The following is a 16,836-nucleotide window of genomic DNA, read 5'->3' on the forward strand; positions in this document are numbered from 1 at the left end:
TTTGTTGAGAATTGTTGGGCATAATAGCATAGGCGTAGCCACGGGGGGGGGGGGTAAGGGTGGTATTACCCCCCCCCCCCAATATTTTTTAAAGACTGCCCTTTTCCATTGAAATGCCTTTTTTCACCAGCGCTTCCCCCCCAGATAATTTGTAAAGAGTGCCCTTTTTTAAGAAGTGCCTTTTTTCTGAACAAGTGACATTTTTACAAGAAGTGATGCCCTTTTGTGTGTCATCGGCCGTTCCTGGTGCCCTTTTGTTAATTGCACGCACGTATCGCCCTTAAAAAGCACCATATATTGTCCATTAGTGTGCATAATCGTCGGTTTTGAACAGCGCCCCCATCGTCAGATGGCACCAGCCCCCTCCCCCTTTTTGATTATACGGAGACCAAGTGTCCAGAAGAAAAAAACGTGTTTTCATTTCACAACGGATGTGCAAGTGCCCTTTTCAAGAAATTTCCCCCACCCCCAATAAAAATGACCGTGCTACGCCACTGCATAGGTCACTGACGTAACCCAGCTTCTCCCAAGGCTTCGATCAATATTAAACGGATAGGGCCAGGTATAAGGGAACGCTCAGCGGGAAAGTTTTCATTTTTATAACTTTGGAATAACTCTCCAATGAACGTAATTATTGAGGGAACACAAAACAACAAGCATTAAAGATTTACAGACTAAAGTGACTCCAAAATCGAGGTCGTCCTTTATTTTGTCACTCAAAATTATAACATTGGCCAAAATAAGAGCTTATTCCCATTTCTCTATTGATATAGTAAAATTAAGTATCAAATTTCAATTAAGTTATTGATGCTGTTTTGATATCTACGGGAACTATGCCTTTACTGAGTCAAAAAAGGTGCAGTGTCTGGCTCGCTAATGTAACGTCACCAGTTTAAACCACGCCCACTGCACATTACGTAGCATTGGAACCATTGTAACCGGAAGTTAACTCAATTCGAGTGATTTCTGATTATCCAATGGGCGCTCCAGTAATCAGTAGTGCGCGCTTGTATCCGGTTCGTTAGTGAAAACGTCATACACGCGCGCACACCACTGATTACTAGCGCCCATTGGCTGCAAACGCTCGAGCTGCGTTAACTTCCGGTTCCAATCGTGCAGAAAGTGCTGGAGGTGACGTCACACTAACGAACCGGATAGGGGCCTTATTCACAAGTTGGCCATTTTTGTCGAGCTCCCTGAATGAATTTCATTAATTGTTATCTGTTGAATGAGATAGCGCCAGACTATTTATGCAGGCACAATACAGCCTTCTTTACGGTCATTTTGTTTTTAATCTGGCTTTGAACTTTAATGACAAATTATTCACTGAAGCAGACTGGAGTTTATTAGGAATTAACTTGGTTTCATTTCTCTTCGCAAGGTCAAAACATTAAGATTTCACCTCATTTTTAATTCAATATGGCCGACTCGTGAGTAAGGCCCATGACGAAGTCACGTACTAACGATCTGGATAGAGGTATATCCGTTACAGTTTGAAGGAAACTGTCTTCTAGAAGATTTTTTTCACACCCTTGACCTTGTTATCGCTATCATTAGACAAATTATCATTAAAGTCGTTTAGAAAACACCACGAACAGTATCGGTTGTTTTGGGGTCTATTTTGAACAAATATGAGCGTTCACATCAACTGGAAAATCAAGCAATACTAATGTTTGCTTCATTGAATATTAAGCAACCCTTGGCTGGACGTCGTTTTCGAAAAAAAAAATCAGGTTTTATCTTCTGTTGAATGTCTCTAACAAGATTTTGGGAACATTTCGCAGACGAAGCAGTATGTCTGCCACTCGTAGCCAGCATCGTTCCACGCATTCCAATACAAGTTGTTGTTCACGCAATCTTCACCACTGCTGTCATTCGGTTCGCCCCATCTCCAAACAGCCCACGTGACGTCACTGTTATCTTGAAGCCATCTGAAATGCCCCTCATCCTGCAAGTCGTTTGCCCTGTGTGTGTGTGTGTGTGGAAGGTGAAAGGTCAAAGTTTAGCTAAATCTGATACCCTTATCGTGAATGTTCATCGTTTTTGCATTGTGACTATCGGGTGTCGAACAGTACGCGCCCATCACTACCTGCTCTCTCACCCTGGTATTGGATCATTTGCATGTGAAAGATTTTTGCACACGTACGTATGCAAATGAGGAATAGTGTGGTGCCTTGGATAGGCTTTACATTAGCGTTTGTTTTTGTATGCGGTGTCTGGGGTAAAAACAGAGTCAATTCGTCGCAGCACGAGCGCGCGTGAGTTACGAAAACACGATTTTTAAAATTAAACCGTTACGATCTTATCGAGACAACATGCAGTATCACATTTCATATTAATATGAACAAACTGGAAAGGAAATAAGTATTTTCGAGAAGGCGTGGACGAATGAACGCGAAAACACGTACTGCACGTTGTGAATAATAACACCAAGTACACGATAAAAATCCATTACTGGCCAATTGCGATATCGAATCAGGATACAGGAAGAAAGTTTCCTATCCAGGGTCTACTATTGGAAACGAGGTTGGAAATAAAGTAAGCACTGGGGACGAGGTTGCGTCAACGCAGCTTGTGAAATATTGTCCAATTACATGACATATTAATAGACGCGGAACACGCAACATCTGAGACAAACAAAACTTAGCGTACAAAAACTCCATAGGGTTGTCTAAGGGGCGTGGCCAACTCGCAAACGGCGATGGTTCAATTATAATTACCTTCTCTTAGGCATGCGCAATACAACCAATGAATATGTATTTCACAGAGTCAAAGCTCACCCTGCACGTGTATTGATATGAGACACGTTAGTCAACTAGAGGTTCGCGTTTATTGAGTTACAAACGCAGAGTGGTCGGACAGACGTCGATTATGGTATATAGCCAATTATAATGGCTCTTTGCTAAAACATAAGCGCGTTATGCCATAGATAACCATTAGAAAAAATATTATCTTTCTAATAGAGATCAATGGGTTTGATCTCCAGCCTCGTTCCCGTAGTGTCGAACAGTACACTCCCATGTACCTGCTAACTCTCTCACTTAGATACCATTACATTTGCATGTTCAACAATCTTGCACACAAAAGTCATGTACAAGTAAGGAATAGTCTATCTGTCTGCGCCCTTAAATCAGCTTTTGTTTTTGTATTAAATTAATGGGTTAATTAATGGGAAGTTTGCGGTAACATACACATGTGAATGATACATCTTTTGAGTTGCGTGATTCTGAGAAGTATCAGTTGTTTTAACTTGACGTTTCGAACAGTATGTTCTGTTTGTCATCAGGTTACTTTGGTAAAAAAAAACAGAATGAAAAAAAACCTGGTACATCATCCAGCTGTTAATGTTATATGACTTATCGACTCACCCAATCCAGTAGTCATCATGGCAGTGCCCCTGGCGTTGTTTGTAGAAGTTGTTGACCCAGGCCTGGTCTTCGGCGTTTCGGATAGTGACCAACCAACCGCCTTCGTCTTCGCACGCTGACATCGCGTAGCGGTACCAGTGAAAGTCATGCCACACCTTGTAGCAGTTGCCACCATTCTCTCGCTGTGTGTAGCCGCCAGGGCACTCGGCGCTCACAATCGCGGCGATTGTCGCCAGGAAGAACGCAAGAAGGAGCAGTCGAGACATCTTTGCTGTTTGTCGACAAACCTGACCGCGAGAATGTGTTTCTGGTGACCGTCTCTTCTATTTATAGAGGGAAAGAGAGCCATTGCTGCAATGTAATAGACACAGGAGACTGGGCTCCGTGGGTGAACGGGTGATGCTCAGACTATTGCGGCAAATGCGGGGGATACAATGCAGCCAACAGCTCCTGCTCATCAAATTTGAACAAAGAATCGCTGTTCAATTATTAATGCACGTCAACACCAAGGTATCCGTTTTGAAGGAATTGGTTCCCTGGCTAGACCTGTTCGCATTTCCTCAAACTATTTCATCGACAAATAAGAGACTAATTGAACATGTTTTTTTCCTCACATCCAGTGGCGTAGCCAACGGGGGAGGAGGGGGGGCCATGAAACCTTGTCACCCCCCCCCAGTCGCCCCCCACTGAGATTTTGAGTTTCTAAAAAAATATCATTGATCTACATGACGCCCCCCATGAAATGTTCCAGCCGCCCCCCCCCCCAGCGCTCTTGCCCCCCCCCCCCCCCCCCCCCCCCACTGAATAATTCCTGGCTACGCCACTGCTCACATCTAATACATTGCGAGAATTTTTTCTCTCCTTTGAAGATAAATACCAATGGAAAGATCAAGGACTTTTTGGGTGTAAAACTGTGATGATGTCCATCAATCAAAATAACGTTACAACACATTTTATTGACAGAAAAGTTCCCACCAGTTTCTATTTATTTCGACTAATATGTAAATATTAAACTTTGTTTGGTACAGCTTGGTGTGATAACCATCACCGCCAAAGGCGTTATCTTGTTTATTTGTTTTCCCCGCGGCTCCTTTCAACTATCAAATGCATAAGACATTGTATTTTTCAAAACTCAGCCAGTTGGTAACCTGAGCCAACTTTCTGTAAATTTGGGTGTCACTCACAATGACGTTTTGTCCCGTTATACTTTAGTTGTGTCATTGGATGACGATCAGCTGGTGCAGGTGGCTGTCGAAGATCGGGCCATCAAAAGCCCCTATCGAAGTCTGATGTCGGCTGTCTTTGTTTTTGGTTCACGCGCTGGTTCACGTGTCGAAATCTTCACGCATTTTTATGCGCGTGAACCAGAATACGCGGCACACGTCGGTACTCTTATGTCTTCACCGTCCTCTGGAAAATGCCTTATACTCAATTAAACAAGCATTCGTAAGCGTACAACCATCGCAACGATATAGAGCTGACCCCCAATCGTCACTGTGACACCTACTGACATCCTTCAGAGTATCAGAGTGGCATCAAAATTGGAGCTTCTATACAAGCGCATACAGAGTACATTTATAAAAGGGGTAGAATTATCCTGTTGAGTTGTAGCTTCTGTATGTGTAAGGTTTTATGTCGGGGAAACAAGTGATACTACACCTTATCATATAGGCCTAGAACCTATATAACTGTGTGGGTTAAAATTGTGTTGTTGTTTTATTAATTCTTTCATGTGTGTTGCGTAAGGAAGAGACAGAAAGGTAACCAGAAGAATTCTAATACACTTCAGCAATGGTGGTTGACGACTTTCGTGGCTTTTGGTGGCACCATAATGCCATTTTTTTGTTATGTGACGAAAGTATGTAGCTTTGTGATTTTTTTTTCACAATTTAAACTGGTACTTTTCTAGAAATGCTTACTGTTATCTGAATAATAATATTGTCATTGAAGGGAATTACAAATAACACCATTTGAAAGCTTAGGCTTCGTTGAATAAATTATCCAGTTTATTTTATTTACGTTAAATCAAACACAAGATTAAAACTCCCGATAAATCGAAATATATTTTTTGTTGGTTCAGTGAGTAAAAGAACAACACTGTTGCTGACAGAGGCTTGGTGTCTTTAATTAAAGAGGCTTCGGAAAGGGCGCCATCGGGACGGATATTATTTGAATCTGGTGGTTTGTGACCAAAACTGGTGGCCTTTCGACACATGGTGGCAGCAAACACGGTACGGATAGACTTCGTCATTTCTCAGGTCATGGCGCTTAATAAGTGACTTAATAAGGTCTTCTTGAACACTGCATGTACACTCTAATCATTGTCTTCATTCCATCCAGCGCTTTTAAACAACCAAAGAGCATAAAGGTAAGCATTACGGAAAGAATTTACAGTTTATTTTAGGTAAACATTTGTCCCATTTCTTCGTGCCTATAAAAAAGAAAAGCATATCCAACACGCTTTACAGTGAATGGTGTTAAGTTTCGGGGAAAGAAAGATTTGTGAACTCTACACTCCTGACAAATTTATAATTTCAAATAGTTGTCGTTAGGGTGTTCATAAATATAGGCTTAGATTCTAAAAACTGATATCAATTATTATTGATCATTATATTTTCGAATTCCAATTTGATATTGTTACAGCTTAATTCTAAGCCACAATACTACACTGCCTCTCCGTCGGGTACATCTCGCAGACGAAGCAGACTGCCGGAGCACCTAGTCCAAAGTTGTACATTTTGTCGTCGTTCCACTCTCTGGTGGCGCTGTTCACGATCAAACTATCTTCGTCCCGATAGTTGTCGGGTTGGCGGGGGCCTCAGTTGGTGTAGGTGGCCACGCTACCATCTTGTTGCCATCGCCACGTGCCTTCATTAATTAGTGCGTCAGCACCCCTGTCAGTTAAGTATATGATGACGTTATAGTTACCACTGAGTTGAATACCTTTACCAATAGAGCCTGAAAGTCAACCAGTGGTGGCGCACTTCCGAACCCCTCGAATAGGAAAATAAGCGAATAAAAGTCGGAGTTTTATTTCTTGACTTTTTATTTCTTTATTTCTCGACTAATATGTAAATATTAAACTTTGTTTGGTGCAGCTTGGTATGATAATCATCACCGCCAAAGGCGTTAACTTGTTTATTTGTTCCCCGCGGCTCCTTTCAACTATCAAATAAATAAGACATTGTAGTTTTCAAAACTCAGCCAGTTGATAACATGAGCCAACCTTCTGTAAATTTGGGTGTCACTCACAATGACGTTTTTTCCGTTATACTTTAGTTGTGTCATTGGATGACAATCAGCTGGTGCAGGTGGCTGTCGAAAAGTGGGCCATCAGAAGCCCCTATCGAAGTCTGATGTCGGCTGTCTTTGTTTTTGGTTCACGCGCTGGTTCACGTGTCGAAATCTTCACGCATTTTTATGCGCGTGAACCAGAATACGCGGCACACGTCGGTACTCTTATGTCTTCACCGTCCTCTGGAAAATGCCTTATACTCAATTAAACAAGCATTCGTAAGTGAACAACTATCGCAACTATATAGAGCTGACCCCCAATCATCACTGTGACACCTACTGACATCCTTCAGAATATCAGAGTGGCATCAAAATTGGGGCTTCTATGCAAGTCCATACAGAATAAATTTATAAAAGGGGTAGAATTATCCTGATGAGTTGTAGCTTCTGTATGTGGAAGGTTTTATGTCGGGGAAACAAGTGATACTACACCTTATTATATAGGCCTAGAGCCTATATAACTGTGTGGGTTAAAATTGTGTTGTTGTTTTATTAATTCTTTCATGTGTTTTGCGTAAGAAAGAGACAGAAAGGTAACAAAAAGAATTCTAATACACTTCAGCAATGGTGGTTGACGACTTTCGTGGCTTTTGGTTGCACCATAATGTCACTGGGCTTGTGGTGGCCCATATGCAATTTCGGGTACATTCTTTGAAACTCTCAGGATCACTAGAGGATACCTCAAGAAGTTCAAAACCACTCGATGCCATTTTTTCTGACCCTTTTGTGGGCGTGGCCATGATTTTAAAAAGGTGGGGGGCATCGCGCGCAAAAAATAATTTAAAAAAATTACTTTTTTTTCGCATTTGGACAGTTCACTTAAGTGCTACATCACAAGAAAAAAATCAACAATTTTGCATCTTTTGGGGGTGGGGCAACATTTTAAAAAGTGGGGGTCACATGTCGCTAACAGAAAATCGATCTGTAAAATGCAATCTTGAGGTTTTTTGTTTTTGTTTTGTTTTTGTTTCAATCCATTATAACTTGGCGAGGAAAAAACGTTAACATGTCAACTCATAAATTCCTTGGCTTCCATTTGGGGGCGTGTCACACTTTTTTCATAAAAAGGGGGCATACGTGTATTCCAAAAGGAAGCTTGTGAGAGCCCATATGGATTATTGTCCATTCTTTCAAACTCTCACAAACACCTCTGGACACCTCAACAAGTGAAAATCTGCTACTCGGTGGCTACAAATCCTTTTGATATATCACCAATCATATCATTTATGGTGATATGCCAAATTTAAAACTGTTAAGTGAAACAAATCTTGTGTAATCCATCTTGTGTAATCTGGATTCTGAAACTATTGACAATATAGTCTCACACTTTTCTATTACTAAATAAGGTCATGGATATTAAATGCCAAATATGTTGTCCAATTACAAGTGACTTATAAAGGATTCACTAAATCACCCAAGTTTGATAAGTTTTACTCTTAATATTGAACTTTGTCATTTTCAAACGTTATTTCCAATGATCGAGTACCACATTTAATAATATCATTTTTATAAATGAAGTGATGATAAATAAATTTGAAATTAAAAAGGCTGTTGCAGTTTGTGTGTGATAAAACGAGGTCAACATTGTTGTCAGGACAAAATAAACTACAGTGAAATCTCAAAATGTCAAACTGTTGATAACCCAAACCTCCTGTTAAGTCAAACAAGGACTCTATTCCCTTCTATTACACTGATATACAACCCGGCTTAACTCAAAACTCTGCTTAGCTCAAATTGGAGCCCACTCTCTTGAAGTTTGAGTTATGGAGATTTATTTCAAAACATAAATGTCTCTCAAAATCGATTATTTGTCAACTTGTATGTGTACAATATATGCACGATATATTAAAAAAGGCTGCCATTTTAATGGCCAATGGGGGGGAGTAGGGTGGAGCAGTTTTTCACTTGTTGAGGTGTCCATAGGTCTTTGTGAGAGTTTGAAAAAATGTGCCAAAAATCTTTAACTGTCCATAAAGCTTCATTTTGGAATACACGTATGCCCCCTTTTATGAAAAAAAATGTGACACAACCCCCTAAATGGGAACCAAAGAATTTATGAGTTGACATGTAAACATGTTTTCCACACCAAATTATAAGGGAGTGTAACAAATACAAAAACAAAACAAAAAAAGTTCAAGATTGCCTGTTACAGGTCGATTTTCTGTTAGCAACGTGTGCCCCCACTTTTTTAAAAGGTTGCCCCACCCCAAAAGAGACACAATTGTGGAATTTTTTTTTCTTGTGATGTAGCACTTGAGTTAACTGTCCAAATTTTTTTTAAATTTTTTACGCGCGAAGCCCCCCACTTTTTAAAATAATGGCCACGCCCACAAAAGGGTCAGAAAAAAATGGCATCCAGTGGTTTGGAACTTCTTGAGGTATCCTCTAGTGATCCTGAGAGTTTCAAAGAATATACCCGAAATTGCATATGGGGAGTCATTTTCGACCGTAAGCCCACTGACTCGTTTTGTGATTTTCTTTCACAATTTTAATCTGGTACTTTTCTAGAAATTCTTACTGTTATCTGAATAATAATATTGTCATTGAAGGGAATTACAAATAACACAATTTGAGAGCTTTGGCTGCCTTGAATAAATTATCCAGTTTATTTTATTTACGTTAAATCAAACACAAGATTAAAACTCCCGATCAATCGAAATAAATTTTTGTTGGTTCAGTGAGTAAAAGAACAACACTGTTGCTGACAGAGGCTTGGTGTCTTTAATTAAAGAGGCTTCGGAAAGGGCGCCATCGGGTCAGATATTATTTGAATCTGGTGATTTGAGACCAAAACTGGTGGCCTTTGGACACATGGTGGCAGCAAACACGGTACGGATACACTTAATAAGTGACGTAAATAATCAGAAAGGAAAATGTCTTCTTGAAGACTGAACATTAAAATCATTGGCTTCATTCCAGCCAGCGCTTTTAAACCAAAAGGCATACAGGTAAGCATTACGGAAAGAATCTACAGTTTATTTTAGGTAAACATTTGTCCCATTTCTTCGTGCCTATAAAAGAGAGAAGCATATCCAACACGCTTCACAGTGAATGGTGATAAGTTTCGGGGAAAGAAAGATTTGTGAACTCTACACTCCTGACAAATTGATATTTCAAATAGTTGTTCATAAATATAGGCTTAGATTCTGAAAACTGATTTCAATTATGATTGATCATTATATTTTCGAATTCTAATTTGATATTGTTATTATCATTGCTTTGTACAGCTTAATTCTAAGCCACAATACTACACTGCCTCTCCGTCGGGTACATCTCGCACACGAAGCAGACTTCCGGAGCATCTACTCTAAGGTCGTCCATTTGAATGTCGTTCCACTCTCTGGTGGCGCTGTTCACCATCAAACTATCTTCGTCCCACCAGTTGTCGGGTTGGCGGGCGGCCCAGTTAGTGTAGGTGGCCACGCTACCATCTTGTTGCCATCGCCAAATGCCTTCATGAAGTGCGTCAGTACCCCTGTCAGTTAAGTGTAAAATCATGACGTAAGAGTTACCACTGAGTTGAATACCTTTACCAATAGAGCCTGAAAGTCGACCCGTGATGGCGCACTTCCGGACCCCTCGAATAGGAAAATTAGCGTATAAAAGTCGGAGTTTTATTTCACAAGAAATTCACCCTCGGCAAAAGACCTTGGTAAAATTGTTACCAGCACCTCAATAGACCAGAGACCCAATGACGTAATGGCTTTTTTAACATATGCGATTTCCTATGGGAGCGAAGTCGGGACGCCAGACGAAATAGGGACCGTCTACCACATTGGAAAGCGCACATGTAAACAAAGCGTGACGTCATTAGGTCTCAGGTCTGTTGATGAAAACTGAAATTTGCATGACGTGAAAGAAAAATGTCGTGCCAAACATTGACGTCGCACTTTCCAAAATAGATGTGAACTAGTGACACTCAGAGCACACGTACACAGATGAAAATTTATGAAATAATTTTGTGGCGGTATTTTGGTAATAACTGAAACTTAAATGGGAGACTAAAATGTCTTTCTCGACACACACAAATATTGTTTTAATTAACTTAGGGACTAATTCTCATTTAAAAACAAATCTTTAACGGCCGTTGATAAGAACTGTATTCACGCAAAACCGAGTAAATCTAGAATCCATCGGATATAGTTTGGTAAATCTTCGCGTGATTTTCATTTTCGTTCTCACGCAAGTGCACAATGTGAAAACAAACGGAATCGAACAAGGAGACCTAGGGACGATCATTCGGATGTAAAGGTCATAAGTACAATTCGCTTCTACCGATCTCAAACTGATTTCTCATCATATATGTCTTGCAAAATTAAAAGATAAAATTCTAATATGCACGTGTCTCAGGGGTGGTTACAGTTAGAAATCGTTCTGTCAAATTATAGAAAGAGAAAGAACACCCTGTTTAAAATGTCTCAAAGAAAAAAATAACGTTCGTTTTTGCTCTGTTATTAGACCTAGAAGATTCAAGTTTCCATTGGCTTTTGGCCCTTCGTCGGCATAATTTTGTAATCATCGAACCAGTATACCGACTATGTCCTGCCCAAGCAGTTGTATTTGCGTCTCCCCCATAAGCACTTAGGACAAAACTGAGTAGGCTACACTGTGATAAATAACGTCGATGGAGGGGAAAGCAAAGCATTGAATGTAAATTACCCAGACACGAATTTCAACTTACGAATAGAAATAGGGCAATAATTGTTCAGACTTCAGAAACTTTAATTCATTCACATACACGATTATCAGCCGAAGTTGTTTAATCTACAGCCTAAAACTTACCCAACCCAGTACCAATCGTTACACGAGTAACCTCTGTTCGAAATGAAGAAACTGTTGACAAACGCACCGTCGTCCTCGTCACTGATGGTGGCCAGCCAGCCCCCGTCTGCTCTGCAGAAGTGGTCGGCATGGAACCACAGTGCCGCGTTTTTGAAAACTTTGTAGCAGTTCCCGTGCTGGTCGGGCCAGTTGCGTTGGGTGTACCCCTCGGGGCAGCCGGCGCTGGCCAGGGCGCAGAGAGCGGCCATCAACACGCTGAAAATGAGAACTCGATTCATCATGGTTTCGCCTTGGCTGGTGTAAGCAAACGAATGCCAGAAACCCTCAAACCAGTGGGTTCTTTATAGCGTCTAGATCATCCTCGCCATGTGTGGTTGACAGCAGTGAGTGAAAGGTACGTGATGATAACATGCAAATGGTAATTGAGAAAAGATGGTGATGAAGAGTGGTTTTATCGGCAAAATCATTAGACACCAGTGGCGTAGCCACCGGGGGGGCCGACGATTTTGAGTTTCTAAAAAAATTATCATTGATCTACATGACGCCCCCCCCCCCATGAAATGTTCCAGCCCCCCCCCCCCCCTCCACACTGAAAAAGTCCTGGTTACGCCACTGTTAGACACACGTCAAAAACACACGTTGGATTACCGCGCCGCATCTCTTTGAAAAGAATACCAAAATTGTTTTTGTTTCGTTTGGTTGGGCCTTGCACTGATAATCATGACATCTGTATACTTGTTGATAAACAAAATTTGTTCCTGTCGCCTTTTTTTTTTACTCAAGCCCTGGTCAAACAATCGTTTATACTGATTTTAAAATAACACTCCCACTTCTTTTCTCTGACTTGAATTTTCTTGTGATACAGCTGCAATCATTTAGGCATGCTGGCATTTGTTTGCAATGGTCAGACAAACGAATTTCGGGGGGTTCAGTCAAAATGTCTACGAGGGGAGGGTATACAAGATGGAGCTGTTGTCCCTTGATCCTCCTAATTCGCCGATAATGAGAACTGACGTATCAGGAGAAACGTGCCTTATAATCTTTTTTACTACACACTTTTTTTTTGTCACCGCAACTTGTATACAACATTTGCAAACAGCGAAAAACAAAACTACCAAATTTTTACGAAAAACCTCACTAGGATGTTGGTTAATGACAATCTAAAGCATCCTGTAAAATTACGGAAAGATCAAGGACTTTTGGATGTAAAACTGTGATGATATCCATCAATCAAAATAACAACACATTTTATTGACAGAAAAGTTCCCACCAGTTTCTATTTATTTCGACTAATATGTAAATATTAAACTTTGTTTGGTACAGCTTGGTGTGATAACCATCACCACCAAAGGCGTTAATATCTTGTTTATTTGTTTCCCGCGGCTCCTTTTAACTATCAAATGCATAAGACATTGTAGTTTTCAAAACTCAGCCAGTTGATAACCTGAGCCAACTTTCTGTAAATTTCGGTGTCACTCACAATGACCTTTTTTCCCGTTATACTTTAGTTGTGTCATTGGATGACGATCAGCTGGTGCAGGTGGCTGTCGAAGAGTGGGCCATCAGAAGCCCCTATCGAAGTCTGATGTCGGCTGTCTTTGTTTTTGGTTCACGCGCTGGTTCACGTGTCGAAATCTTCACACTTTTTATGCGTGTGAACCAGAATACGCGGCACACGTCGTTACTCTATGTCTTCACCGTCCTCTGGAAAATGCCTTATACTCAATTGAACAAACATTCGTAAGCGTACAACTATCGCAACGATATAGAGCTGACCCCCAATCAACACTGCGACACCTACTGACCTTCAGAATATCAGAGTGGCATCAAAATGGGAGCTTCTATACAAGCCCATACAGAATAAATCTATGAAAGGGGTAGAATTATCCTGATGAGTTGTAGCTTCTGTGGAAGGTTTTATGTCGGGGAAACAAGTGATACTACACCTTATCATGTAGACCTAGAGCCTATATAACTGTGTGGGTTAAAATTGTGTTGTTGTTTTATTAATTCTTTCATGTGTTTTGCGTAAGGAAGAGACAGAAAGGTAACCAGAAGAATTCTAATACACTTCAGCAATGGTGGTTGACGACTTTCGTGGCTTTTGGTGGCACCATCATGCCATTTTTTTGTTATGTGATGAAAGTATGTAGTTTTGTGATTTCTTTTCACAATTTTTATCTGGTACTTTTCTAGAAATTCTTACTGTTATCTGAATAATAATATTGTCATTGAAGGGAATTACAAATAACACCATTTGAGAGCTTGGGCTGCGTTGAATTAATTATCAAGTTTATTTTATTACGTTAAATCAAACACAAGATTGAAACTCCCGATCAATCGAAATAATTTTTTTTGTTGGTTCAGTGAGTATAAGAACAACACTCTTGCTGACAGAGGCTTGGTGTCTTTAATTAAAGAGGTTTCGGAAAGGGCGCCATCGGGACGGATATTATTTGAATCTGGTGGTTTGTGACCAAAACTGGTGGCCTTTCGACACATGGTGGCAGCAAACACGGTACGGATACACTTCGTCATTTCTCAGGTCATGGCGCTTAATAAGTGACGTCATTCACCAGAAAGGAAAAGGTCTTCTTGAAGACTGTACATTCTAATCATTGTCTTCATTCCAGCCAGCGCTTTTAAACAACCAAAGAGCATAAACGGGAGCATTACGGAAATAATTTACATTTTATTTTAGGTAAACATTTTCTTTGTCCCATTTCTTCGTGCCTAAAAGAGAGTAGCATATCCAACACACTTTACAGTGAATGGTGTTAAGTTTCGGGGAAAGAAAGATTTGTGAACTCTACACTCCTGACAAATGGATATTTCAAATTGATATTTCAAATAGTTTCATTAGGATGTTCATAAATATAGGCTAAGGTTCTGAAAACTGATATCAATTATTATTGATCATTATATTTTCGAATTCCAATTTCATATTGTTATTATTATTTCTGTGTACAGCTCAATTCTAAGCCACAATACTACACTGCCTCTCCGTCGGGTACATCTCGCAGACGAAGCAGACTGCCGGAGCACCTAGTCCAAAGTTGTACATTTTGTCGTCGTTCCACTCTCTGGTGGCGCTGTTCACGATCAAACTATCTTCGTCCCCATCGTTGTTGGGTTGATAGGGGCCCCAGTTGGTGTAGGTGGCCACGCTACCATCTTGTTGCCATCGCCACGTGCCATCATTCAGTGCGTCAGTACCCCTGTCAGTTAAGTATAAAATCATGACGTCAGAGTTACCACTGAGTTGAATACCTTTACCAATAGAGCCTGAAAGTCGACCCGTGGTGGCGCACTTCCGGACCCCTCGAATAGGAAAATTAGCGTATAAAAGTCGGAGATTTATTTCTTAAGAAATTCACCCTCGGGAAAAGACCTTGGTAAAATTGTTACTAGCACCTCAATAGACCTGAGTCCTAATGACGTAATGGCTTTTTTTTACATATGCGATTTACTATGGGAGCGAAGTCGGGACGCCAGACGAAATAGGGACCGTCTACCACATAGGAAAGCGCACATGTAAACAAAGCGTGAATTAAGTCTCAGGTCTATTGATGGAAACTGAACATTGCATGACCTGAAAGAAAAATGTCGTGCCAAACACTGACGTCGCACTTTCGAAAATACATGTGAACTAGTGAAAGTCGTACACTCGTACAAAGATGCAATAATGTTGTGGTGGTCAATGGGTAATAACTGAAACTTAAATAAGAGACTAAAATGTCTCCTTCGACACACAAAAATATTGTTTTAATTAACTTAGGGACTAATTCTCATTTACAAACAAATGTTTAATGGCCATTGATAAGAACTGTATTCAAGCAAGACCGAGTAAATCTAGAATCCATCGGATGTAGGTTGGTAAATCTGCGCGTGATTGTCATTTTCGTTCTCACGCAAGTACACGATTTGAAAACAAACGGAATCGAACAAGGAGACCTAGGTACGAACATTCGGATGTGAATGTCATAAGTACAATTTGATTTTACCGATCTCAAACTAATTTCTCATCATATTTGTCTTGCAAAATGCTAAAATAAAATTCCAACATGAACGTGTCTTGGGGATGGTTACGGTTAGAAATCGTTCCGTCAAAATTATAGAAAGAGAAAGGACAACCCCGTTTGAAAATGTCTATGAAAGTGTCACGGAGGGGTCCGGAAGCTCAAAAACAAAATGCTGTATGCTTTTAAGCTCTACTATTATATCTATAGTAGATTTAACATTGGCTTGTGGCCCTTCATCGAAATAATTATATAATCATTGAACCGGTAAACCGACTATGTCCTGCCCAAGCAAAACATTGAATGTAAATCACCCCGACGCGATTTTCAGCTTATAAATAGAAATAGGGCAATAATTGTTCAGACTTCAGAAACTTTAATTCATTCACATACACGATTATCAACCGAAGTTGTTCAATCTACAGCCTAAAACTTACCCAACCCAGTACCAATCGTGACACGAGTAACCTCTGTTCGAGATGAAGAAACTGTTGACAAACGCACCGTCGTCCTCGTCACTGATGGTGGCCAGCCAGCCCCCGTCTGCTCTGCAGAAGTGGTCGGCATGGAACCACCATGCCGCGTTTTTGAAAACTTTGTAGCAGTTCCCGTGCTGGTTGGGCCAGTTGCGTTGGGTGTACCCCTCGGGGCACCCGGCGCTGGCCAGGGCGCAGAGAGCGGCCATCAACACGCTGAAAATGAGAACTCGATTCATCATGGTTTCGCCTTGGCTGGTGTAAGCAAACGAATGCCAGAATCCCTAAAACCAGTGGGTTCTTTATAGCTTTTAGACCATCCTCGCCATGTGTGGTTGACAGCAATGGCAGATCTGGGTAGATACAAATCAAGGCAGACAATAGATAGAAGACCAGCAGGCATCATTTTCTATTGTCCACCTGTATTTTAATCAACTTACGGATTCACCTCTGAGTGAAAGGTGATGATAACATCCAAATGGCAATTGAGAAAAGATGGTGAAGAGTGATTTTATCGGCAAAATCATTAGACACACATCAAAAACACACGTTGGATTACCACGCCGCATCTCTTTGAAGAGAATACCAAAATTACAGGTAACTAGTTAATTACTTCCAGAGTAAATTAGAAACCTTTCCAAGTTTCAATTTCAATATCAACATACATGCAGATGTCATGATTATCAGTACAAGGCCAAACCATAAGAAACAAAACTCAAAGAGATTGGCATTGGCGGCTGCGGCGTGGTAATAAACGTGTGGTTTTGACGTGTGTCTAACGATACTATATTTTGCAATGAAACCACTCTCATAAGGCATCCTTCTTTTGGAATTGCCATTTGGATGTTATCGTTACCTGTCACTCAGAGGCGAATCCCTAGGTTGATTTCAATGCAG

The 16,836-nt window shown here is 40.7% G+C and overlaps 3 protein-coding genes across 3 annotated transcripts; all 3 read right to left on the reverse strand.

Annotated features, from left to right (window-relative positions):
* Positions 1–1,688: 1,688 nt before the first annotated feature.
* On the reverse strand, positions 1,689–3,681 carry LOC119729326 (perlucin-like protein). Its single transcript, XM_038201950.1, has 2 exons — positions 3,369–3,681; positions 1,689–1,964 (listed from the first exon to the last, which is right to left on the reverse strand). The coding sequence occupies exons 1-2, from the start codon at positions 3,632–3,634 to the stop codon at positions 1,757–1,759; spliced, it is 474 nt and encodes a 157-aa protein (XP_038057878.1). The 5' UTR covers positions 3,635–3,681; the 3' UTR covers positions 1,689–1,756.
* A 6,215-nt stretch (positions 3,682–9,896) lies between these two features.
* Positions 9,897–11,725, reverse strand: LOC119728117 (perlucin-like protein). The gene is made up of 2 exons (XM_038200192.1): positions 11,445–11,725; positions 9,897–10,137 (listed from the first exon to the last, which is right to left on the reverse strand). Exons 1-2 carry the CDS (start codon positions 11,723–11,725, stop codon positions 9,897–9,899), a joined length of 522 nt encoding a protein of 173 aa, XP_038056120.1.
* Positions 11,726–14,342: 2,617 nt separating this feature from the next.
* On the reverse strand, positions 14,343–16,248 carry LOC119727230 (perlucin-like protein). Its single transcript, XM_038199096.1, has 2 exons — positions 15,901–16,248; positions 14,343–14,662 (listed from the first exon to the last, which is right to left on the reverse strand). The coding sequence occupies exons 1-2, from the start codon at positions 16,179–16,181 to the stop codon at positions 14,422–14,424; spliced, it is 522 nt and encodes a 173-aa protein (XP_038055024.1). The 5' UTR covers positions 16,182–16,248; the 3' UTR covers positions 14,343–14,421.
* Between the last annotated feature and the right edge of the window lie 588 nt (positions 16,249–16,836).

The sequence above is a fragment of the Patiria miniata genome, unplaced genomic scaffold (assembly GCF_015706575.1).
Source record: "Patiria miniata isolate m_02_andy unplaced genomic scaffold, ASM1570657v1 HiC_scaffold_20, whole genome shotgun sequence".
Taxonomy (NCBI): Eukaryota; Metazoa; Echinodermata; class Asteroidea; order Valvatida; family Asterinidae; genus Patiria; species Patiria miniata.

Bases quoted from the DNA above. Each gene is read 5' to 3' on its own strand.
- LOC119729326 (XM_038201950.1), bottom strand. From the start codon at position 3,634: ATGTCTCGACTGCTCCTTCTTGCGTTCTTCCTGGCGACAATCGCCGCG. The intron at 1,965-3,368 runs GTGAGTCGATAA...ACACACACACAG, and splicing joins CATGATGACTACTGGATTGG to GGCAAACGACTTGCAGGATG.
- LOC119728117 (XM_038200192.1), bottom strand. From the start codon at position 11,725: ATGATGAATCGAGTTCTCATTTTCAGCGTGTTGATGGCCGCTCTCTGC. The intron at 10,138-11,444 runs GTAAGTTTTAGG...CTTAACTGACAG, and splicing joins AACGATTGGTACTGGGTTGG to GGGTACTGACGCACTTCATG.
- LOC119727230 (XM_038199096.1), bottom strand. From the start codon at position 16,181: ATGATGAATCGAGTTCTCATTTTCAGCGTGTTGATGGCCGCTCTCTGC. The intron at 14,663-15,900 runs GTAAGTTTTAGG...CTTAACTGACAG, and splicing joins CACGATTGGTACTGGGTTGG to GGGTACTGACGCACTGAATG.